At 42.7% G+C, this 25314-nt stretch overlaps 1 protein-coding gene across 1 annotated transcript in view; it reads left to right on the top strand.

Annotated features, from left to right (window-relative positions):
- Window positions 1–25314, top strand: part of FNDC3B (fibronectin type III domain containing 3B) — a 216313-nt gene that overhangs the window by 23999 nt on the left and 167000 nt on the right. Inside the window, exon 2 of the mRNA XM_074152911.1 lies at window positions 18188–18326. Coding sequence (XP_074009012.1) covers window positions 18216–18326 — 111 coding nt within the window. The 5' untranslated portion in view covers window positions 18188–18215. The remainder of the gene's footprint in view (window positions 1–18187; window positions 18327–25314) is intronic.

Raw genomic sequence — 25314 nt, 5'->3', positions numbered from 1 at the left:
TTAAAAGCTTAACATTTCCCTACAGCCACCCCCAGAAGCCCAATTATGAACACGTTTGTTTGGCTGCTGGTTGGTTGCACCCCCGGAGAGCCCAACTTAGGGATGGACTGGACACCAGGGGCTGTGGCCCCCACACCCCACAAGCTGCTTGAAGACCAGTCAAACTTTCTTTTACCGCCAGGCGTCACTTACTGGAACTTTTGGTCCCTTCCAGTTTACAGACAGGCTCCCTAATGAGGGCAGTTGACAGAGCTGGAGCTGTGCTGCTGGTCTCCAGTCCCCTCCTGCTGCCTGTCCCAACTGGGATCCGGCTCTGGAAACGGGGCAGGATGTTTGCTTTTGTGGAGTGCCGTTGTTGAGGAAATCAAACCTAGGGATCTCTTGAAAGGCCAAGCCACCTCCAGCAGATTAGGCCCTTAGAAGAGGCTTGTGGTCATATTTTTGAAGGACCTTATCAGGAGAGGTCGGCTTCTTGAGAGCTGGCGTTGCTTGTCTTGCGTCTCCTCTCTCTGGATCTCAATGGGACAGCTGGGGTTGAGTGTGGGGAAAGGGGAAATCTTAAGGAAACCTGAAGGAGCTGGTTTATCCGAAAGTGTGAGGCTGCAGCCACCACGGGGGGGGGACGGGACGTGTGGGTCCGTTCCCGGCTGCCCAACGGCGTCACACACCCAACAACCGGCCTGCACGGTGACAGATAAGGAGGAATGCATAACATTTTAAGTATCATAAAGCTGGATATCCTTCGCTCAGGATATTTCCTGTCCACAAGAATCTCTTTTTCAACAGTGTTATTGGCAGAAAGTCCGCAAAATGGAAGCGGGGAGGGAAGCGCGCGTGTTGCGGGAGGTGAGAAGTTTCTAGTTTTCCCATCTTAAGTGAAGAAATAGGAAAGTTTGGAAAATGGAAAAAATTTAGACCTTTTATGTAGTGGTAAACCACCAGCATGCAACCATAGTAGCGTATTGATTAGTCACTGATTTGCATTTATCACTGTCAGCAATGTACAGCAATTAACCATTAGATTCTTTAAAAAAAGAGACTTTTGGACACGGTGATTAAAAAGACATTTATTTCCAAGGAGGGCAGAGCCTGGGGATGGGGATGGCTGGAGCAAAGCGCTCCGGACTGACTTCCACCAGGCTCTATTGCATCTTGTGCCTTTGCGTTCCTAATGAATTAAAGCCTAAATCATAAAGCAGGGTTTAATTGGTGATTTGTGAGCTGGTTAATCCCGTAGTGAAAGTAAGGCGTACTTAGCATGGCCGCTGCCTGCTCCCCATCGACTGCGGGGCTGGCTTGCAGCGCGGCCGGGCCAGCAGCCACCAGAGAAGTGCTTGGAGCTTCCTGCTACGAAAATACCTTTGTGAGAGTGTTTGTATTTGCTTCCTTCTGTAAACTTCAGATAGAATTCACTCGATCTCCTGACTGCGGCTGCGTATTCTGGGGTAGCTGTTTCTAACAAAGACCTGCAGCTATTAAATACAATGAGGATTTATTGTTTACCATCGTTTCCTTTTGTTTTGGTTTTTTTTTGTGCGTGTGTTTCTAGCAACAAGTATTTTCGTGAAGGATTCTTTTGCCTGTAGACATATCTGAAGGTTAGCAACATGCATTTAGAAATTTAGTAAAACTTACAGAAAGAAGCCAGTGTAATGAAGAGGTGAAGCATTAACCCTCGTTCCTGTCTTCCTTATGGTCATAAAAAAAATTCGGTAGGTGTCTGGTGTTCTTATGGTTTATAGCTGGACTTTGTTTTCGGAAATAAGATTCTGGTGTATGTTAGTCGTCGTCTTAACCCATTTTCTCTGCATCCTCAGCACCCAAGAGAAGGCTTCCTAAAACAACACTGAACTTACCGCGCTGAGATTGCAGTTTTTGAGGCTGGAATAACATGTTATAACAGAAATCCAAGTCAGTGAGAACATTTTAGCGGCGCAAAAACGATCTGGAATCTTTGGTATGTGGCAGTGGCAGGAGCTGCGCTCCCTGGTACGTGTGTGAGAGGCTGCGAGGTATCGACGGGCTGTGCTTTAGGACTGATACAGCCTACGGGTTTGTGCAGCAGATTAAATCCAGGAGAAATTGAGATTTTTTTTTTTTTGTTTTCTTTCTACCCCTTTGCTTTCTTTTCTTTAGCAGTTCTTTGAACTCATTCATTTCTCTGTGTAGTTTAAGTGTTCTAAGGATCTTGAGGTAATATAAGGTAATTATAGCGATAATGTAGATGAACACACACATATATATCTATATACAGACATAGCTCATGACTTACGTGATGATCTCAAACCTCTGTGAATAGGTATGGGAAGAGTAAGACCACGAATGTAGACTACAGCAGATAAAGCTGTAAGAGTAATCAGATTCATTGTAGTGATGAATGGTGGCCTGACACTATTCTACTAAACAGAACCCACCTCTTGGTTTGGTTTGTTTTTTGTTGTTTTTGAGGTGCTTAAGTTCAGATGCAGCGCTGAATTTTATGTACCTGTTCTACTTCTTCATATCTTCTTGCCACTGGTTTTTTTTGGATATGATTTAAAAAATCTTTTTGTGACCTGCACCTTGTGTGTGACTAAATGACTAAATTTAACATGAAGTCTAAAATAAAGGCTTTATCCTTTTGTCTGCCATACCTATTTATATTTGGGATAGAGACCTCACTCGCTTTAGTTCTACATTACAGGTTTCCCAGCAGCTAAGTAGCTTGATGACAAATGTAGATGCCTGTTATAGTATCAGTTATAGATCTGACAGCAGGTATAAAATGTTAAACTGCAACTAAATCTGTTTTTTCCCATAGCGATCCTTCCTAGAGAGGGAAGAGTGACTTCTGAGAGTGGTTGTATTAATGCTTTCTCTCTATTTTTTTATTAGCATAAGTACTTTCTCGGTATTTGACAAATAAGAGACTCAACGCACTAGTGTTTGTCACAAGAAGGAAATGACTAGTAACAAAATGACTTTTCTTAATTTAATCAATTCAAGCAGTGTTCAGAAACAGCCTTCAAGACAGATGTACTTCAGCATGTTCTTAATAATAAACGTATTATTGTCTGCTCAATTTAGGTGAGAATGAATGTCTCATTCATTACTCTGATCAAGTACTCTGCCCAGATTCCTGCACCAGTGATGTCTGTGGATGAGAAGGAGGAAAATCAGAGCATCCACCTTCTCTTGAGCTACCACAGTTAGGATTTAGAGACAAAGGTTGTTGCTGGTTGAGCTTCTGATTGAAATGATAACGAATCTTGTTCTGCTCTTCCTTGAACAGAGAGGACACTGAGAGTGGAGTGACTTGTAGTGGTGCTGAATTTCATATTATTAACTTTTGACTAGTTAAAACAGTAACGGGCAATGATTACTTCTTGGTGTAGAGCTGCAGCACTCAACTGATGTACGGGGTGCTCTAAGCAATTGCTTCATGAAATGTAAGGTGTCTCTGGAACCCATGGTGTGGTGAGGAGATGCACCCGGCAAGTTAGATTATTCGTAACAGGGCCTGATGCCTACAGAACAAAATTATGGTTGAAGTTTCATCTGGGGCAATGGAAAACTTTAGTCAGAATTCATTAAGGATGAGGGAATTTCCTTAGTGGGCGTCAGGAGGAGGATGAGATGCTGAAGAGCTGTTTGGTATTGGAGGTTTCCATGCAGCACGTTTCTTTGCTTATGTACTCACCAGCAGGTTAAAACGACTCCGAACACCCCAATGGTCTGTGTCTATCATCCTGGAGTTATGGTTAGGGACTAGAGGGAGAAGTGGGAGGAGGAATACGTTCACATGAGAGAGAGCGGGAGCACTTTCTTCTACGTGGGTCCATTACTGTTAAGAGTCTTTACTAAAATTGTTGCACGGACATCTCCTCTGCCTCCCCTGCCCCAAGAAGAATACATTATCGTGTAGGTAGTGAATAATACCAGTTAGTTTTACTTATTTATTTTTTTTTAAACCAGATAGTAGCGTGTCAGATGATGGAAAAATATGTATCCTCCCCCTAGAAACTAGGGAACAAATGCAACCCACTTGAACCTCTGAGACCTGTGAAGTTTTGCTGGAAGAATAACTGGGGTTAATGGGTAGGTTTTGGTCACTGATTAATCCCATACCATATTGTTAAGGTGGATATCAGTGTGGGCTCTGCTCCACTGTGCGCTGCCAAAATGTGACTGAACTGGGTCAGAATGTAAATATTAAAGAATTGAGTTTGTGCCGTACTTTCGGTGATAGCACCTGGGTGTTCCAGCTTATTCACACAAAGCCAGCGTGCCCTGATAGCGCTCCCCTGGGTGTCAAAGCGGTGGAATAAAACCTCGTTGGGTCATGTGTCAGTTAAATCATGCAGGTAAAATCGAGTGCAACTATCATTTCACTGGGAAAGCTCGCTCCTGTGCTGATGCCGTTGGGCTGTCGGCAGAACTCTGCAGAGTAACTCTTAGATTTCCTGATATTCTGAAATTTCTGCTTCCAGTCTCAAAGATAAGATGCTGCCAACCCCTGTTTTAATCTTAAAATTTCTTATATAGAAATACAGTGGTTTTATATATATATATCGATGTGGAATGCCTTCTAAAAGGACATATACCGTAACATTCTTTGCTCCATCAGGATTTGTATGAATTTTTCTCGCAATAGGCAAAGTGAGGTGCATGTTCAGGATAAGATTAACACTGAGGGCTGTCAAGACACATGATGGGGAAGAAGTGGTTTATATTTATGCAAGATATTGTAGAAAAAAGACTGTTAAAGAATTAGCCTTTCTTGTAGGTTCAGTCTTTTTCTACTTTGGACACAACCAACTAGAGTTTTGAGGGGGATTTTCTTATATTTGTGTGACTTGCATTGGTTTGTTCTCATCTGTTTATTGGAATTCTGTATAATTTGTACCTTCTCCCCAACCTTCCAAAACCACTTACTTTTTTGAAGGTCATTTTCCTTACCCCGTGTGCAAACCAAGTCGAAGTCCATTTCTTGAGATTCATGTTTGCATCTTTTTAAGATGCAAAGCTAGTTTTTTCTCTGCCTTTTTGAAATACTTTAATTTTTGAATTCCAGCCAGAGTTAAAAATGAAATATTTCTGGGATAATGACTTTTTGGGTCTTTTTTAACTGTTTTCTTTCCAGAAAACTGAAATGCTGTGAATGGTTGTCACCTAGAGATTTACCACTGGATGGATAAGCTTGAGCCATCATAAAAGTTAAAATGATTTTGTTTAAAAGGAGTGATGTGTTTGTGTCCATGGGGCTGAGGATGCTGTTATGGAGCTGGGAAGAGGGAGGGATGTACTCAGGAATTCCACAGAGCAGAAATAAAACTGCATTTGTCTTGAGTCAAGAACTCTTTTTTTTTTTTTTTTTTTTTTCTCGATCAAAACCCCACTGATGCCCAGTAAGATCAACCTCCTCATGGCTCACCTCTGTGGAGCAAAACTCCTTCCCTTCTGTGAATTTCTTAAATGTATTTGAATATCGATTCTAGGCTCTTAACACTTCTGAAGTTGGGCACGCAGCTCTGGAAATGAATTTCCCCAAGTGTAACAAGGGAAAATGAAGCTGCAGCTTCAATGTGGAATGAAGCTTGAAACTTGGTTTGCTTTCTGCTGCTTGTCTGTTCAGGTTTTTTGCTTGACTAGAGTTGTGTCATTTAAAGGATGTGGAAAGCTAACTTCAGTTTCAAGGATTTAATTGACTTCATTGGGGCTGTGTGTGGTTGTATGAATAGGGAAACACAAAGGAGCATGACTGTCTCCTTTGTGATTAAATAATAAGTTTGCGTTAAAAAATTATTGCAGTTTGCAGAGAAATTGGAATTGTGGAACCTTCCCTTATGTAGCTCACTGGTTCTCACTCTTGTCTTGTGTATGTGCCTCTTGACTGTCCCTTGACTATCCCCCTTCTTTGAGGCCCCTTAATTATTCTTTATCTTTAAAACTTTCCTTTCTGTAGAGTTGTGTGACCTTCCTAGTGCATGGTGTCTTGTCTCCAGCCCATGGTGGTGTTGCCCCCATGGGTGTCCAGCTGCGTCTCATCAAGCACTTGAGCTGCCTTCCCTCAAGGTTCATTCTTAACGGGAGCCTGCAGGTTAATGCAAACTGTTTTATCCTAAATGGAGTCCAAGTGTAGATTTGGATGGTCCCAGCTATGTCCTCCAAGTTCTTAGGAAAGAAGAAACCCTGGGTATCCATCTGCAGACCTAGTGTAAGAACACATTGTTTTCTTGCTTCATTTCCTCCTCTTTTTTTCCTCTCTATTTTCCTACCTTTCAGCCTAAGCTCACAGTAACACCAAGCTGCCCTAATGTTTTCTCCTATTTTGGAGCTAAAAGCAGTAGGGTAGGATATTTTGGATGTTCTCTTGTAATTAAAAAATCCCAGAGAACCAGAAGTGATGGGTTACATCTGGATTCACCCTTTTGGGGTTATTCCCAGAGGAGCCCGATGCGCAATGTGTTGTGAACTGGAAGGAGCGTGCTGCTTGGTCTGGGTTTTTAGGAGAATTCTCATCAACCTAATTATTTTTCACATGATGAAAAATTTCTGAAGTGTGAGGTGCGTTAATAACCTCTCAGTGCTGCTGTTACCTCTTTGTTTTCTGCCAGCACCGAGAGCTGTAGTATCAAAGTCAATAGGTGAAATATTAGGAAATTTTAATTAACAAAGAGTTAGAAGTTATTAATGAGTAACAACTGTAACTAGGAGTTGTAGGATTGGTGCTGTTGCCTTTTGGGCAGGCAGGGCAGAGCGTGTCTCCCTGGCCCTGTGCCATCTGGCTGCATTTCAGCCAACACTGCTGAGTTCGGTGTCATTTTTTAAAAAGTAATGTTGATTTCCCCATTTCATAATGCAAGTTGTCCGGCATTTCACTGTGTTGCTTATTATCAAAGAACAATACCAATTTGTTTTTGTCGAGAATAACTTTTAGCCTTCCATCGCCTGAATGAATTGGCAGAGGGTGGGAATTAACTTACTTAGATGGGCGAGGATTCGGGATTAAATTGGATACAGCCAACTTGGGTGCTGGGAACCCGACTGGATGATCTCCTGCTGAATGGACAGAACTTCATTTCTCCTCCAGTCTGCGTTACAAGCTGTGTCCCGTTTTGGACAGAGAGCAAAACCCAAAGGTTCTCCCTTTTAAACCATTTCATAGATAACTGGAGCTTTACAGTTGGCATATTCGGCATGATGGAGATTCGGTGTTTTCTGTCTTGATAAATAGAGACCCTGTGTCTTCCTTAAAGAGAACAAAACCCCCTGGTGCTCTCTTGCATTCAGTGGTTTTAGTCCCTTGATGCTTTGTTATCAACGGAGATAAAAATCAGATACCTGGAGTAGGAGAGGCTTCTTTCCTGTAAGGTGCTGGATACCAAAATTACTCCATTGAGAATGGAACAATGATTTGATGATTTTGTGTGTGTCTGTGGTTTCCCTTTTAGTTTGTGGGTTTGGGTGGGTGGTTTGTTTTTTGTTGTCTTTTTTTTTAAAAAAAAAAAAAAATTCCTGATTATTTCAAACGAAGAGAAACCTTTTGAGGTAGTATACTATGGGCTTTTTTTTTTTTTTCATGAAGCAGTTCAGAAAAGTAAAAAAAACCCCAACAACCTCTTGCAAATTTTACTTTGTTCTGTGAAAGTGAGGGATAATGAAACACAACTTTTTCTCCTGATGCTGAAAAGTTCTAGAGTGATGGGCTCTGGATGGTGGGGTTTGGGTTGGGTTTTTTTTTTTTTTTTTTTTTTGTTAATCGTGCGCTTTAGGTGCTTAGATTCCGTGAGCACGATGATAATAATGGGTTCAACTTTCCCCCTACATGAGAAACTTCTCCAGAGGTGCTCCCTTGCGGCGGCCGCTCCGTGTGAATGCCTGTTCTTGAATCCCGGGGCTGAATGGGAGATCGCTCCCGAGCCCTTTCCCACAATCGCACAATGAGCCACTTTGTCAGCCCTGGAGTCAGGTTTAGCGGCCAACGGCGACGACAACAGAGTTTGCCTTGCACAAAGGTGTGCTGAGACCTGGTTGTAAATGGACTTTGGTATGCGTGCTTTTCGAGTGCTGCAGATTGATATGATAGCCTTATTTTTTTTTTTTTTTTTTATTCTTCGTAGTTTAATTAGTGCTAAAAAAACCCACCCCACCCCATTGATTACAGTGGATTCTCCGCTGCACAGGAACTCTAGAAGAGATAACCAAGGTCTTTGTGATATTATTGCGGAGAGGTTATTATTTGAGGGAGCGGAGTTGAAGGGGAGGGTATTTATCGCCAAATGCTGTGCTTATCAACTTCTAACAGTGATTAATACTTTGGTTATTAAAGGGAGGAAGAAAGCAAACAGATGGAACACGTGCATTATCTGGCACCTTTTGTGCAAGAACTTCTCTTGCTGTAGAGGTTTTTTCTGTGTCCCTGGGCATAGAATCACGGAATTGTTGTTGGAAGGGACCTTTCAGATCATTGAGTTCAATCATCAACCCAACTCTTCCAACCCCACCGCTAAGACCCCCCCATATGCAGGGGGTCCCAGCCCTGGTCCAGGAGGGCTTAGTACTTTAATACACCGCCAATAAAACAATTAAGAGCACATAAAGATATACCCTAGTGCAAATGTCTGCAGGACCGGGGGCCTGAACTGGAGACTGGTGGAGGTCTGCTTTGAAAAGGTTTGTTCCTCCTCGAGCAAATACTTGGAATAACTTGGTATTTGCTTGAAACAGTGTTTAAGCTTACTGAAAAATCTTCTGTGATGATGTGAAGTTAATTTACAAATTGCTTTTGTCAGAGGCGATGTAGAGTGCAGGGAACCTGAAAAGGATTATTGGCAGGTTGGGGGGGTGGCAGATGGAAATTTTGGAACACAGTGGTTGAGATTTGTGAACAATTTCACTTATATTTTAATTAGGAAACATGCAATGTTGTCTCTTTTGCACAAACCATCTCTTTGCCGTTAGGGGACCAGTTTGTGCTGTGGGATAGAGAGCTGTGGGTCACCACCATCCTTTCCTTCTCACCCTGGCGCACGGAGGGACCTTCCACAGCTGGAAGAGCTGTGTCTTCTCCTGCTGACCAGTGGAGGATGTCTCTGAAACAGAGAGGTCCTGCTTGATGTGGTTTGTGGTCTTCTAGGAAAGCACAGAGATGCTGAGGGCAGCTGGGGGTGTATGGTACAGCTGCCAACTGATCAGCACCCAGAACTCTTACTCAAATGTTAAAAATTAAAAATGTAAAGAAACAATAATACAAGAAAAAAAAGGGGGGAAAAAAAAATTGGCCACTCTTGTGCAAGAAGAGTTAACCTCAGGCTGTTGCTGCTTGGAAGAAGTGCTGTGAAATACTGTGAGAGCTGTGTGCCTGAAAACTTTCCTACTTTTGCAGCTCTGTCCCTCGTGAGTCCCCTTTATCTGTTGTGATTAATACGGAGGAAGGCGAGGAAAGAAAGGTGTGAAGCCTTGGAAGAAGGAAAGGAATATAAATAGCCAAAATGACTAGCTTTAATTTTTAGATGAAGACAAAGCACAGGAAAACCCAAATGGTGAGAGAGTTGCGTACAAGTTTTCTCTCTGTAGCTGGCTCTTCAGTGCGTGGCGTGAGCTGTAACGCTGGGGTCTTTGCTTCTTTTACAATTGATTTTTGAGCAGCAGATGAATTCCCTGCTGTAACGCTGTTTGCAGAAGTGAGAACGTTGGGAAGTTGTCGGATTAGCTCGTCTGCCCGTGGCTTTCTGCTCAGCCATAGCTAATATAAACCTAATAAAACTTTTTTTTCTTTTTTTTTTTTTTTGAGATCTGTTTCACTTCTGGTGTATTTATTCCCTTCAATCTAGCACCATTACGTTTTCACCCGATTATGACTGCCTTCGGGGCACGTGCGCGGCGCTGGGAGGAGGCTGAGCTGCCTTTTCCTACATGTTTCCACAAGATTCCCCTCCGGAAAACCAGAGGAGAAAAAACCAAACTAGTGGTGTGCAGTTTTCTTTTGGTAAAAGACTCCTTTGTGCATCAGCTTGCTTTATTCTGGTGTTTCATCAGAGCTATTATATGCTGATTAGTTGTACTTGCCGTGTGAAATGAGACACTCCTGCACGATGCTGTTTGACCTGATCTCCCCATTCCCAGTGCTCGCTTTTGGGATGCGTTTGAAGTTATTTGGTTATTTCATTTCATCTCAAGGTTGAGCTAGGGCCCTTTTTTTTTTTTCATATATATATAGTTTGCTGTTCCGAAATTATAAACATTTCCTATGAGGGATATCCAGCTGGTTGTATTGTGAAATTGTTGTTCTTTAAAATAATGGATTTTTAAATCTTGAAAACGTGAGGTCAAATTGCAGGTCTAAATAAATGCAAACTACTGAAAATCATCATATCATAACCCTTTGGATCCCTGCTTTAATAATCTCACCCCAGTGTGGGGAAAAACACCATTAACTTTCCTTCATCCCCTGTAGAATTGAATACCGCTGATAATTCCATCTTTAGAGATGGAATGCTCCAAGGACGCTGAAATGTGTTGTTATATAAAACAAAAATAAACTAGAGGGGAATAAACCCACTGAGTAATTGCAGCGGTCAAGTTTTTGAGAGGATGTTTATGCTTTCCAGCTTGCTGGAGACAGGATCCAGCTACTGGTGGCCTTGTTGTCTGTGAAATGGCCCAGAGAGCAAGCAGCAGGCGTTTTACTACCTCTTCATAAAATGCCAGCGAGTTTTATAGGTATGCATTCCCTCTAACCTGCCGTCTCTGTCGTAACAACAGATTTTTAAAATTGCGTGTTATTTCGTCAGAATCGTTAGGGAGAAGCAGCTCGTCTGTTTGGATGCTTTCATATCGATCCACCGTGTTTGCAGTTAAACAGAGAGAGAATGCTTTCAGGTCGGGCTCGCTCTTCAGACGGATGTGATTTAACTAAAATAATGAACGCACATCAGACAAGACAAATTCCAGACTGTTTGTGCCTTGACCAACCATCTGTGCACATACCTCCAGGTACTGCTCATGTCTCGAGAGGCTTTTCTACATGAACAATTATTACCACTCCTTTTTTTTTTTTTCTTTTTTTTTTTTTCAATTCAAGTGGCAAGCCATGGCAGGAGTCTCTTGAAAGCAGCTAGATTTACCGCTCTGCTTTTTCAGTGAAAATATAATTGCGTTGTATATGTTTTAATTAACCTTAAATTTCGACACGTACCACGCAAAATGCAATAGGAAAGCGGGGCTGCGTGAAAGCGCTTTCATCTCTCGTGTGCAGACACCAGCATCAAAAAGAACATGCAGAGGAAACACTTCTCACTCGGAGCCTTCCTAGTGGGTCATGGATTTAAATTCTTAGTGTCTGAGGATGTGTGCGTATAGATAAGTATATATATATATACATATTCTGTTTATACATACATGCAGTTTTTCCCTAGTTATTTTTTTCTGGTGGATATGCTTCAAAATCTCTCTGGAAAAAGCACCCGTTTCTTCAACTGGATAACGATCAGCGGTGACGCGATTTGACCTACTAGACTTTGACAGGATTCTTCAATTCGACTTACGAACTCCTGGAAAATAGCAAATGGTTCCAAGAATATTTCGGTTTATGGAATAATAATCTGTGCTGCAGGTAATGGCTGCAGCAAACGCAAAAGAATTTCCTTATTCTCATTGTATTTCTTTTCTTAAGTGAGATTTCCTTTAGAAATATATGAGTCTTCCTTGTTTTGGGGGCCTATGTTCCTCAAGTTTGACTTCGCGGTGCTAAGTGGGACTCGCTGACGTGAGCCCGTGATTCCACACATACTTTTTAACCATGGCAAAACCATTTTAAGTGACACCTACTTCCTCTTGTCTCCATTATAACAAGTATTTGAGGGTCAATGTAGCACAGTGGATGGGGCGACCCATCTGTATTCAAACTTGCTGTGCAGATGGTGGTGGAGGCCTTGGGCTGGTCGTGCTGTTAGGATGTGGTTTGGAGGATGGAGATGAGATATCACAAATACTTCCCTTCTGTGGCCAGTGAATGGCCAATTTCTGAACTTCCTCGTTGCAGAACCTGGTTAGCCCCAGGATGAGCCAGGGCAAACAGCTGGTAGGAGGAGAGAAAGAGTCACCTTTTAAGTGACTGCTGGCCATTAGATCAGTTATATCATCCAAAAACTTGACTTTTGACATAATGAACTGGTTTCTACCATCTCTATAAACTAGCAAGGAATTTCCTGATGGGTTGGATTATTTCTCTGATCAAGAGAAGTAATCCAACATCCACCACTGTGCAAGAGGAGATCACCCATTACATGCAGAATGGTAGAAGAGAGTCTCTTGTAATAAACATATATATATACACACACACATAGGTATATATATTAAAAAAATAATGGTAGAAAGGACTATTTGTCTAAATATTAGACTATATAACCTGATATTTAAAAAAAAATTAAAATACATGCTTCTAACACAAGCCTCTCCTCTCCTTCCCACCCTCAATGGGGTATCTTTTACGATTTTGAAGAATTTGAAGAATTAGTGGAGAAAATGTCTATTTCAAGAAAGCTATTATTTGTTGGCTGACAGATTCTGTCATCTTTGAAGCCACTCTCAGTGTCTGAGTTGTCTTCACAAGGAATGCTTTGGGTTAACTTCCTTTGATGGGGCCTGGACATGGGTACCATATATGCAAATAAGATGTAATTTCTGGGGTTTGTTGTAAATGCAAGATAGTTTGTGGTTACTGATAAGGACAATTAGACGTTTATCCTGAATTGAGGAAGGGGAGGTTGAGCACCAGTGCTCCCCTGGCTTTCTCTGACGGTTGTCGTTGCCGAGTAGTGTTTGAGTTGAATCTGGTGGAAAGCAGTTTGAGAAATGGATGGTCTCGTTCAGTGATGTGGCTGGTGGCCGGGGGGGGCCGTGGTCACAGCTGGGCCATGGACAAATTGCTCGTCGTGCCTGAGGACAGATCTGGTGGAAAATCTGAGGAGTTTTTGTTTGCTGGTTTATTAATTGCTGCATGCACTGTTTGGGCCTCTGGGTGCGTGTGTGCATGCACCGTCTGTGTATGAACTTCATCTTGTTGAAATTGTAAGGTGTTTTTTTTTTATTTTTAGGCTGGAAAGAGAGAATTCTGCCTTTTAAAGTTTTATACCCTGTGTGTTTCAAATCTTTTCTGCAGTAACACTGGGATTGAAGGTGGGGTAGCTTCTTACTCATAAGGTTCTTTTCTAATCAGAGAGAATAACCCAAAGTAAGCACTGCATGAGTGCAAATGTGTGTTTAGTACTGGATTTCTGTAGTATATTAAACCGGGATGTGTGGCTCTACTTGGTATCGGAAAGCTGTCTGTCATCTTTGTAGTACAACTTCTGTAATTCCAGATGATTCTGATAAAAGGGCAGAACACTTTGTTCCGGAGCTTTTAATGGGCTGCTGCAGGGAAATAAAAAACTGAGCGGTCACAGGACTGAGTATTCAGAACGCTGTTGCTTTTGCCAGGTTCTCTGAATTCGTCTACCATAGCTGGAAGAGGTTCTTCGGCTTCGTAAAAGACAAAAGGTGGAGAAAAATCACAAAGAAGAATGTTCTTGGCTTATAGGCCCATTTATAGTGTGGGTAAAACCTTCTAGGAAAAGTAGGACTTGGGTATCTTGATGCGGTTCAGGCTGCTTTTGGAATTTCAGGAGAATTCTGACGTAACCTGATGGGTCATATTAATTCTCCATACATGGACATTGGTTTTGAGATAGTTACACTTTGTTCTTCTGTGTGTTTTAATTTTCTCTCTAGTGCCATGTGCAACTAATTTACGTATTACTAATTCACATATTGAATTAATTTAGGGAAACAGAGTCATCTCGGTGATCAGCAGAAGACTGCGGTACCAAATTGAAAAATCAGGTTTGTAACAGTAACTTGAAAACATCAAAAGGTTTGGAAGTTTGGTTTGGGGAGAGAAACATCAGACTTGGATGGTTGTTTCTTCTTCCTTGCTCTACAGCAAGATGGGAAGCTGTGATTTCCCGTGTTCCTGGAGGCAGCTAGACGGGGAGATGCAGGCTCTCGCTCCATGTTGGCGGTGCTGTGGTCCCTCCCAGCCAAACCTAGGGAATGTAGACTCACAGGAAATACCTATTTTTTTATTTTTTTTTTCTTTTAAATTTAAATATAGTCAGCTTTCTAGACAAAACCCCAAATTTGAGTTAGTACCTGAAAAAAAAAGCTGCGGGTTAGTATTTGGCAGTTTGTATTTTAGCTAAGGAAGAGTTCTCATATCCTGAAATGTGACCTGGCTCCTTGAGCCCTTGTCTGGTGTTTTCTTCCATTGATGTTCCTGAATTTACAGGAAAAAAGAAAGTGCTTGTGTTCAGAGCTTCCTTCTTTGTATTAATCGAGTACGCTTATATGAGCATCCCTAGGTAGGGGGAACGCTAGGTTTTAGGAGGGGTGTGAACGCGTAGTGAAATAAATCTGTTTAAAGTAGGGTGGATGAGCAAATAAGCTAAAAAAGTGCTTGAAGGCTGTTTCCAAAGGTTTTGGCTTTGGTGTGAATTCTGCCAGTCTCGCGGTTGGTGCTTTAACCCCATCTCATCTAACTGCGCATGGAGTACATCTATGTGAAATACCGCTAAAACCAAAATGCCTGTGGCCAGCTGTGCTTTGTAGCCTGTCCACCTCTGGCGGGGTTGTACCAGACCTGACAAATAAAGGAAACCCTTTTTATTTCTATTTCTTTAATTCCCTCCTCCCCCCCCCCCCCCCCTTTAAAGTGAGGCAAGTGTAGACACGGCTGTAGTGACAAACCATTAATAAAGCAAAAAGGAATGCAGCTGTAAAACTTTAAATAATGACATGTAGCAAATAAATTTCAACATATTGGTGGTTGTGCCTGGAATGGAAATATTATTAGGAAAATATGTAGCTTCAAGCTACAGTCTGGCTTTTTTTCCTTAAGAAAATAGCATCGGCGTGACGCTTAAACTCCATTAAAGCTGGGGCTTTCAGATTCAGACTGGATGAACTTGTCATTTATTTGGGGGAGAGGGGTGTTGTTTTACATAGGTTTAAAATAGTGTCTGCGAACACTGCATTCTTTTTAAAATAATCTTATTTATATATTGATATATATCTGTACGCACACAAAAACTATAGGAATGTAACTAAACGCATACCGAATGTAGTTCGAGGTGCAACTGACCATTGACTAAATCAGTCTGTTACCGTTGAACGCTGCAATCTCCGGTGTTCTCTCTACTGTTCAGTATTAGGCTTTTTCAGACCTTTTGTTAATCCCAAGCATTTAAAAAATGGTTAAAAAAACCTCACATGCTTTCTTCTTCCTCATAATTTTAAACAAAGAAAACCCTAAAAATGCCAAATCACGCTGCCCCGCTCCTTCCTCTCCGCCCCCAACGCTGTTGGTCGTGGACTTGGATCTTAGAATTAAAACCTGAGACTGTGGACTCATGAGAAGCAAAAGATTTAGGAAGAAGCTCCAACTATTGCAAAACTTGAGGGGGAAAATGCATTGAGCAAAGCTTCTGGTCTGTCGGACAGATTTCTGTAGCCCATGTAGCGGTTGGGTCAGAGCTTTGAATGACTAAGCCAGGGAGACTTTGGTCACCGATGGACCTGTGCCGAATCGGAGAGCTTGGTCCTGTGGGCCAGGAGTTTTTAGCAAGTGTCCTTACTCCATGGATGTACACTGCAGGGCAGGTTGTTCAGGGCGGAGGGGACAGTAGGACTAAATCCCTGGCAAGCTGTGGGATAAAGCAGTTGATGCCGGCAGGAGATGGGACGTGAAACCCAGCTGTGGATGTACCAACCTCTTGCCAAGCTTGTCTCAAGCTTTCTGGCAGCTTCTGTCCTGTAATTGAGTCTCAAACGAAAGGAGGGATTTCATTTAAAGGTGGGTTAAAATAGAATGTCTCTGTTTGTATCTCAGTGATGATTAGAAAAGCGGTGTTTTCACGTGGATACAGAACATCGGAAAGAGCTGTGAGAGTCGTGCTAAATTTAGTACTGAGTTAAATTAAAATGCTGGTCATGAGATGTATGGCCGGAGGTAACAGGGCTAAGTTTGCATGTCTCCTGAAAAACAAACTCACTTTTAGTCTTCTGGTACTGCTTAGATGTGAAGAGGGCTTGTGTGATAAGAACGAAAGGATGGGTGTGATTCAGGTCGTGTGGGCACCACCATCACTTTTAAATCACACAGAATCACAGAATCTTCATGGTTGGAAGGGACCTTTGAGATCATTGAGTCCAACCACCAAAAAAAAAAAACCAAAACCAAAAAATAACAACAACAAAAACCAAACCACACCAAACAAACAGACACAAACCAATCATCTGGGTCACTAGAGCATGCCCTGAAGTGCCATGTCTACATGTTTCTTAAATACCTCCAGGGATGGCGACTCCACCACCTCCCTGGGCAGGCTGTTCCAGTGCCTGACCACTCTCTCAGTAAAGTAGTTCTTCCTAATATCTCATCTAAACCTCCCCTGCCCCAACTTCAGACCATTTCCTCTGCTCCTGTCATTATTCCCTTGGGAGAAGAGGCCAACACCCACCTCTCTACACCCTCCTTTCAGGGAGTTGTAGAGGGCAGTGAGGTCTCCCCTCAGCCTTCTCTTCTGCAAACTAAACGTGCCCAGTTCCCTCAGCCTCTCCTCATAGGACTTGTTCTCCAGACCCCTCACCAGCTTGGTGGCTCTCCTCTGGACCTGCTCCAGCAGCTCAATGCCCTTCCTGTAGTGAGGGGCCCAAGTGGTCCTCTTCAGGAGCTGCAGTACCAGCTCCTGGTCAGGCGGATGTTTCTGGTCATCAAGTTGCTCTGCAGGTGATGGTATTGCAATGAGCTCTGGAAGAGGTTGATGAGAATGAAGAGAGAATATTTCAACTACATTATTGATTTAGTTGTTAAATTAAAAGGAAAAAATAGTAATCTAAATGTAAAGCCTAAGAGCACCTGGGGGCAGAGTAGGTGTTAAGTTTGCAGCATCTGTAGAACCACAAGCTCTGGTGACATTGGCCCAGCCCTTCATCCCCTCCAGGGCAGATGAATTAAACTCCTGGTTTATGGCTCTCTAATCAAGTGCTCCATGTAAATACTAGATCCCACAACACTTTCCCCGTGAGCAGGGATTTCCTTCCCTGTTGCTCTGTGCCAAAAATTCCCCTCTTCGTGCTCTGGTGGTCTTGTGCCAGCTGATGACCTGGCTGTTACCAGCCACCTAAGTCACCGCATATTTGATTTTCTAACGTGAATTTGTGATAGAAGTGAAATTATTTGGGGGAGGGCTTTGGGATTCTCTGGTGTCAGAGGTGCTAAGGAGGCTGCTGGACCTGTAAGGTTGCTTTGCTTAGGAGTTCTTCTGCAGATGTCTAGATAAGCGATGCGGATAGGTCATCCATCTTATTCACTAAAGAACTGGATTATTGCCCCATGAAATGGTATGATGGTCCCCTTAATGCTGAATTAAGACTTGTTTTTACCAAGCAATCTCCCTGTGGTTTTAGTGCGGCTTACGTATCGCGTCAATTAGCTGTGAAGGGGGAGGTTGTGCTGGAAGTGATGTGTGATTCTTCACAAATTCTTAAGTGAGATCATCTTCTGTTGTCCTCTGTACGGCACAGGGCATTCAGAGCGTGGGGATGTGCTGTCCCTCTTGCTCCAGCGGAAAACTTTCTCCTTTGGATCGTGATTTAAGTGAAAGTTGGGCGCCTGCTCGTTGTGGTACAGGTGGCAATTAGCAGTGTTTGCGGGGACCTAGAAAGAAAATAAAGGTGTTTGGCTTCAAACTGTGGATATCGAGGGAAACTGATGTGGCGCTGTAACCACACGGATGATGTAGTTCCAAGAGCTGTGCTAGTGAGCAGGATGCTGAATTTTAGGAATGGACCAAATCTCACTTGAAGCATCACCAAACTCGTCTCTTTCAGCTGCTCCATGAGGGCTGGGGATTGTAATCCTGGGAAAGAGCAGAAATCTGGCCAGTTGGTTTTTGGAAGTCTTGCATGGAAACTTGACTTCCCATGCTCCTGATCTAACAATTAAAACCTCTGTTGAGTGCATGAAGTTCCCATCTGCATCCCATTACAAAAGCAGGTGTCCTGCTTAGGTTGCCACCTTAATACCAAAATTCACATGGATGCTGGTGACCTTGTAAAGTACAAATGGGCTTTCCGGGTTCTTTAACTGATGTTTCTCTTGCAGGAAGCCCGTTGAGGAAAATTCTCCATGAATGTACGTCACAATGATGATGACCGACCAAATTCCGCTGGAGCTGCCGCCGTTGCTGAACGGGGAGGTAGCCATGATGCCTCACATCATGAATGGCGACGGATCACAGCAGGTCAGTGAGCTTTGCAGAACGTACCTGGTTTAAAGAAACTGTTTCTGGGCCACCAAGGGATTTTGAAGGTGGGGAAGACTGTTTTCCCCAACGTTAAGGAGGGCAGAGTATTTCCTGGAAGGTTGAAGTCTGCCCTTACACTGGAAAGATGTTTAAAAACCATGCTTTAAGTGTACCATTAAATTTAGTGTGATCATTTGCATGTGTATTCATTGAAGTTAAAATAATGGGATTGAAAAAATGACTATAAATGCTGTGTACTTGAGGGTTTTGCAGAAAGTTAGTCTCATGATTTACTTGTGCTAGTTGTTGTCCAGACGTCTTGCTAATATCTGTGATGAGATTTTAAGAACTTAAAACAAAAATGCTGAGATTGCAAAAAAGGGGAAGAAGGAGGGAAATGGAGAAATGGAGGGTCCTGAGATACTGCTATTCTCGGCTTAGCTAAGTGTACTGATCCCCGCAGTCCTGTCTATGTCACTGTGCTTCATTATGAATTTTAAGAGGAGCAGAAGTGCATTTTGAGCGGGCGTGTGAAGGAAGGCAAGTTTATCATTGCTTTCATATCTTTTTGGGGAGTTACTCTCTAATAAGCTTCATCAGAAGTAGACAGAATGATTACGGGATCTCAGCGATGCCTTCGCATCAGGATACAGCCTGGAGGTTCAAGCTGGTAGTCGGTAGATTCCCAAACCTGTCATCTTGGGTTAATGTTTCTATTTGTAGAACATCTACCGTAGCGATTTTTCTCTGTTACTCAATTTGGTTCCCTCCTGATTTGAGACAGTTCTGCAAAGTATTTTAACCAAGTTAGATGTAAGTTGTCCTTCATGAATCAATATAAAATGCCGTTCTGTTACTTCTCATTCCCTTGATCATTTGTTCCTCCCTCCAAGCTGTGTTTTGAGCTACACCAGCCTCGAGGGGAAGAACAATTTCCGCTTTTCTTGTAAGCTTCTTATTCTGCCTGCTTATCTGGGTTCTCAGTACGATACAGATTTTCAGTGCTGTGGCTATTATTTTATTTTAAAACTCATTTCTCCACAGTGTGCTTTGACTTGAAAAAAATATAAAAGAAAGCTTGGCTCTATAGTCAAGTCCAATATTAATATGCTTAAGTGAAGGAACTATCTTATTGATATTGGATAGGATAATTGTTCTTTAAATACGCCTTTTCCTCCTTGCTGGAAACCATTTATCAGGTGAGACTGTTCAGTGAGTCCTTCTGAATTACAGAAAGAACAAATGAAATCTTCTGAGCCCTCCTTTGAGATGGGGCTCGAAGTCCTATCTTTGAATTTCCCCATCAGTGGTGATTCAGCAGCCTTGCTTGGCAGATACCTGCATTGCCTTTAAACCGGCTTCTCGTGTAATGTTTTGGAGTAAAAAGAATTGCTGACGTACTGGAAGTGCATTTCTTCTTGCTTTTGCTGTGTTATGCAAATATGACTCGGCACAACAGTTCTGGGCGAGGTCTCTTTTCTGCATAGATGTTTGTTGGGTGATGCTCATAGACCTCATCGCCTTTTCTCTTTTAAGTACTTGTAGCTGAATACCAGTTTTCTGTGAAATATTTTGGCCTCTAGTCTGGATGTGCCCTTTATCATTTTCATCCTCTTCCTGAAGCTTTACTTGATGTCTTCAGTTTTTAAAAGTACAGGTCTAAAACACAATGAAATTGGAATAAATGCTTGTTCTTTGCCATATAGTAGTCGGAAATGGACTACATTAATTACTGTTGATGTAATTTCTTATGTATTGTAGAAGCAGCGTTTACATATTTGTTGAAATGTATTTAACTTAGTTACTTGTAAGGCAGGAACAGCCTTTAGATTTGATTAATGTAAGAATGACATCTTTAATAAAGGTGGTTTATATTACTTCATAAATAGGTGCTAGTTTTATAAGGACATGTGCTTTTCCAGGGTGTAATTACAGTCTCTATTAGAAGCTGGCGGTAAGAAAGCATCACAGCTTGGGTGTGTGGAGATGTCCAGGCCACAGCTTTGGAGCTTCTGATGAGATGCTTTGGGGGGCACTTGCTGTTCTCACCCTTACGTGAAGCCTCAGCCGTGGCAGAGCTGTGCTGTAAGATGTACCTGGGAACGCTGAGCTTCACAGAAAAGGTTTTTCTCAAAAGACCAGTTTTTATAGATATAGAAAAGAGAGTTTCCACATATAGAAAGTGGAGCTGGTAAAACACCTTCGCTTCTGCCAGCAGCCAGCTGGAGAGCCGTGCAGAAGGCAATTCTGCCAGTAAACAGCCCTGTATTGTCAGACAATTACACAGGAGCATTTAATTGTTTTATCTTCTAGGGGATAAGTGCTGCAGAGCTCTACAGGGCAGAGCTAGGAATGTCTCTGCCGGCTTGACAGTAATCCCTCTTCTCTAAACTACCCAAAATGGCATTTTTAGCACTGGCTTTTTTTTTTTTTTTGGTAAAGTTTCCCACACTTAATTTCCACTACTGCTGACTGTATTTAATGCTTCCATGCCCCTTCCAGAGCTGCTGCTTACTCTGTTTCTGCTTCTAATCCACTTGTAACTCCTGTGGGGATTCAGGGAGTGATAATTAACCTTTTGGTCCAAGAATTTCAGTGGTTTCCTGTAGGAACTCCACAGCAAGCTCTAAAGAGCTTGGGGTATGAAGTGGAGGGGCAGCTCACTGTGCTGTAGCATGTCTGTACAGAATGATGGGCAATTTAATTCGGGAAGCTTTATTTTGGCATGGTTCACTCGCTGCACCTGCAATGGTGTAGCGAGTTTTCTCCTTGCCCGCTCTTTGTAAAGTTGTGTTTACCAAACCCTGTTTTTTCACTGTTTGGCTGGAGCCCAGGCACTGTCGGTAGTGCTGTGTCTGCTTGTCCTTCTCTTTTCGGGTCACACACTTTGAATAAGGGAGACGAGAGAGCGTCTGAACGAGGAATAAGGTTTGGTACCTTCCTGGGGCACAATAAATCTGTGCACCTTAAAAGAACTTGAAAGCCTTGAGCTGGCGGAGCTTTATACTGCACCTGAACAGCAGCCGAGCTGAGGGAGTGAACTTTGTGCCAAAATTTAGAGTTACTTCTTCATGCCTTCTTGATTTTTTTTTTTTTTTTTTTTTAAATATATGTACTTGTAGAAATGTCCTTTCAGGGGAGTGGGAGGGGATACTTGCACATAGAAGGGTCGTTTCAAGAAGAAAAAGGTTTATAGCTGGTGCGCATCTATGGTACCCGAGTTGAGAAGCATCAGTCCGTGAAGAAAGGCTATCGGATAAAGGATGATTAAATTGCCTTTTTTTTTAAAAATATACCAACTTATAAAGTAGAATCGGTAGTTTTAGAGAAGGCATTTAGACTTAGAACAGGTGGCAGTCAAATAAATTAGCAAATTTAACCCGAGCCCCCCAGCTGTATGAAGCCTGGTATATCTAAACAGGGAAGGGAAAATTCACCGCATTGGAAGAGACTTACAGAGGGGGTTTAATGCGCCAAAGCCAGTGTCTGTTTGACCTTAGCAAGGAAAAGGTGCTCATAAAGTGGAAACAGTTGAAAGTGAGCGTTGGATTGTATTGCATCACGTGGATGCAGGTGAACATCTTCCTCCGGCTGCCGCCTCTGTGCTCACGGGCGACCTGCGGCAAAGCAGGTAGGAGATGACCTGTGACTTTTTTCAGTGGTGCCCGGGGATAGGACAAGAGGAAACGGGCACTAACTTGAACATAAGAAGTTCCGTCTAAACATGAGGAGGAACTTCTTTCTTCACTTTGAGGGTGGCAGAGCCCTGGAAGAGGCTGCCCAGAGAGGTGGTGGAGTCTCTTGTCTCTGGAGACATTCAAACCGCTCCTGGACACGTTCCTGTGCAACCTGCTGTGGGTGGACCTGCTTTGGCAGGGGGCTTGGACTAGATTATCTCCAGAGGTTCCTTCCAACCCCATAGCATTCTGTGATTCTGTGATTCCCCTGCTCCAAACAGATACGAGAGTCCGATAATACCAACGAGGGGGACACGAGTGACGCTCGTTTGGCTTGTCACGAAAACTTAGTCTGGACACAGAGCAATTGCTGACAAATGGTGCGTGTGATTACAAATATTTATAGGAACTATGCAACTTAGTAACATTAATCAGCCTTAACAAACATGGCTGTTTAAATAAGATACAATAACATTCTTAAATGCAAAAAAAAAAAAAAAAAAGTGCGTTATGGAGATAGCAAACTTTCCCTGTGGATGCAGCAGGTAAGGCTGAGCTTCAACACAGGCTGCATTAAATTGCTAAAGCAAACATCCGAGTAGATTTTGGGGAAAAGGAAAAAGCCTTTGAGATCGTGCTGCTGACACTCTACTCGCAGCTGTTACGCTCTGGCTTTTCGGATGTGAGGATGCCAGGGGACCAAAATGGGGCTGGACTGTCCTGGGACCACATCCTCGTGACACTACAGGGCAGCAACGGGGACTCAAAGGAACTTTTCAAACTATCTCCAGTCTTGCTGCCATCTCATAAACGTGCAAACTCGGGATGATGAATATTGGAAGATACACAGGGCAATTAAAGATCGTCTGTGTTTGTTTTCATTAACATAAAGACGTTATCTTTAGACTTCTTATATTGCTTTCCTCAGATTTTTAATTAAAAGCTTCAGCAACAAAGCGTTCTCGTGAAGATCCCTCGTGTGGAAAGGAAGCAGAAAAGCTGTGTCCCAGGCTGCAGAATATGGTTTTGCAGTTTAGGAGGACATGGGAAAAATAAATCTTTGAATTACTTTGACATACTTAGTGCATATAAACAAAAGAAGTGGCAGTTTGCCTTGATATTATTTGTCCCAGGCAACTGGGACAAATCAGGGGCGTTGGCTGGAAAATGCCCAGTATCTAATACTGGACGTGGGCTGGCTTTAATGGTTTGACCTCAGCTCTGCAGCTCGTTAGTCGGTGCTTTGCAATTGCAGGCTCTCGGGGTGGGGGGTGTGTGTGTGTGTTGTGTGCGAGGTGGGGTGAATGCAGAGGGATTTGGGTGGTGGGACAGGTTACGGGGGCAAACCCTAGTTACCCCAGCTTTGAGAGGAGAGGCTGGGGCTGGGTTGCAGCCTGTGGTGGGGCCAAACCGAGGGTCTTGCCCCAGGAGCATCCTGATCACTGCTCCTGGGTCTGAGGCCACCTCAGGTCCGTGTATCCGTGTGCTGCCCATCCTCCCTTTGGTCCAGCCCTTGCTCCGGTGTTGACCCACATCAGTGACACATCGGCTATTCCTGTTTGCTCTTGATATAACTGCCTTTCCCCAGCAACAGCCCAGAAGTGTTTTCTTCTGCTTCAGAAGTGGCTAATTTGAGAATCAGTGCAGAAGAATGTTTTTTAAGATCTTAAGAACTTAAACATTTTACTTTATTTTTATTTTTTTACGTTTTAGGAAATGGGAACTACAGTACTTTATTCCCATGCAGTTCTTGCCTACGGTATAAGTTCTAAGTCCATTATGTGCACTGATGGTTGCTGGTTTTAGCATGTATTTTTTTGTACCACCTGAGCTGGAGGTTGTTCTGAGAAACCCTGCAGAGCTGGAGATGGCCTTTCCAGCTGTACGCCTTGGTGGCTCAGGGCCTTGGGTTCTCTTCTTGCTCCTTGGCTCTTAATATTTCTGAAATTTTGCTGAAATGGCTGAATTTTACACATGTTGGTGTTTCAGCTTCTGTAGCACTTAAGAACCACTACTCTGAAAGGGTCTGGTGGGGTTGCCATCATTAGGTGCAGAAGACCTCCTTGATTTAATAGAAATCAAGCTCACTGACCTCCTTTGAAAATCTTCGTACTTGTGTATATATTTAAATGTCCAAATATCAATAAAATCAGATCTGTTATGGCTTTCAGCCTGGTAAAACATTAGCAGATAGTACAAATCTTACATGTTTCACAAATAGAATTTTATGAGCTCTGAAGCTGAAAAACTTACCCAAGAGCCTGGGAAACCAGGATTAGATTTACTGGATTTTAGGTGAAAACCATGGTGGAACTTGTTGCAAATCATTGACTGACAGAATGAAGCACTTTTTTCTGAGCATCAATATAATTTTGAAAGGCTCCATGGCTTAATTGGACAACTACTAATTGAAAAATGTTATTCTTTCAATGTAGTTGATAGTTGACCTCAAAACAAGATCCTGGGTGAAAATATTTTGTGGTCTCTTGTCTTTATGGGGCTGTGCTTGAAATCTGGGCAAAATAGTATAGTCCCTATTCCAGACAGGCCAAGTAGAGTTGACGGTTATTATCCTGCCGCGTGCAATGTAGAACTTTTGCTTTCTGACCAACTTAATCCCATATTTTCTGACAGTAACTAGTGCTGATGGTTTTTTGGTGTTTCAATCATAAAATCATAGAATTGTCCAGGTTGGAAGAGACCCTTGGGATCATCAAGTCCAACCATCTACCCTACTCTACAAAGTTCTCCCCTATATCATATCCCCCAACACCACATCTAAACATCTCTTAAACACACCCAGGGATGGTGACTCAACCCCCTCCCTGGGCAGCCTATTCCAATGCCCGACCACTCTTTCTGTGAAAAATTCTTTCCTAATGTTCAGTCTAAACCTACCCTGCTGGAGCTTGAAGCCATTCCCTCTTGTTCTGTCATTAATTACCTGTGTGAAGAGACCAGCACCAACCTCTCTACAGTGTCCTTTCAAGTAGCTGTAGAGAGTGATGAGGTCTCCTCTGAGCCTCCTCTTCCTCATACTAAACAGTCCCAGCTCCTTCAACCGCTCTTCATATGATTTGTTTTCCAGGCCCTAGTTTGTTTTTTTTTTTTTTAATAAATATGAAATCTTTAAGCTGTTGTACTCTAGGAACTGTCAATAAGGAATTATTTCCGTATGTATAACACTTTAATAGAAGCTACAATGTAGAAGTCCCAGGCTCTCCCAATGGGCTCACAATGGGGGGATGAAGCCGTGGTGGCCACTGCCATTTGTGAAACAAATTTGTGGGTGGAACAATTTGTGTTAA

Source organism: Numenius arquata, chromosome 9 (genome assembly GCF_964106895.1).
Source record: "Numenius arquata chromosome 9, bNumArq3.hap1.1, whole genome shotgun sequence".
In the NCBI taxonomy this organism is placed as follows: Eukaryota; Metazoa; Chordata; class Aves; order Charadriiformes; family Scolopacidae; genus Numenius; species Numenius arquata.
Note: the sequence above shows the minus strand (reverse complement) of the source record. Positions and strands in the feature narration are given on the sequence as shown.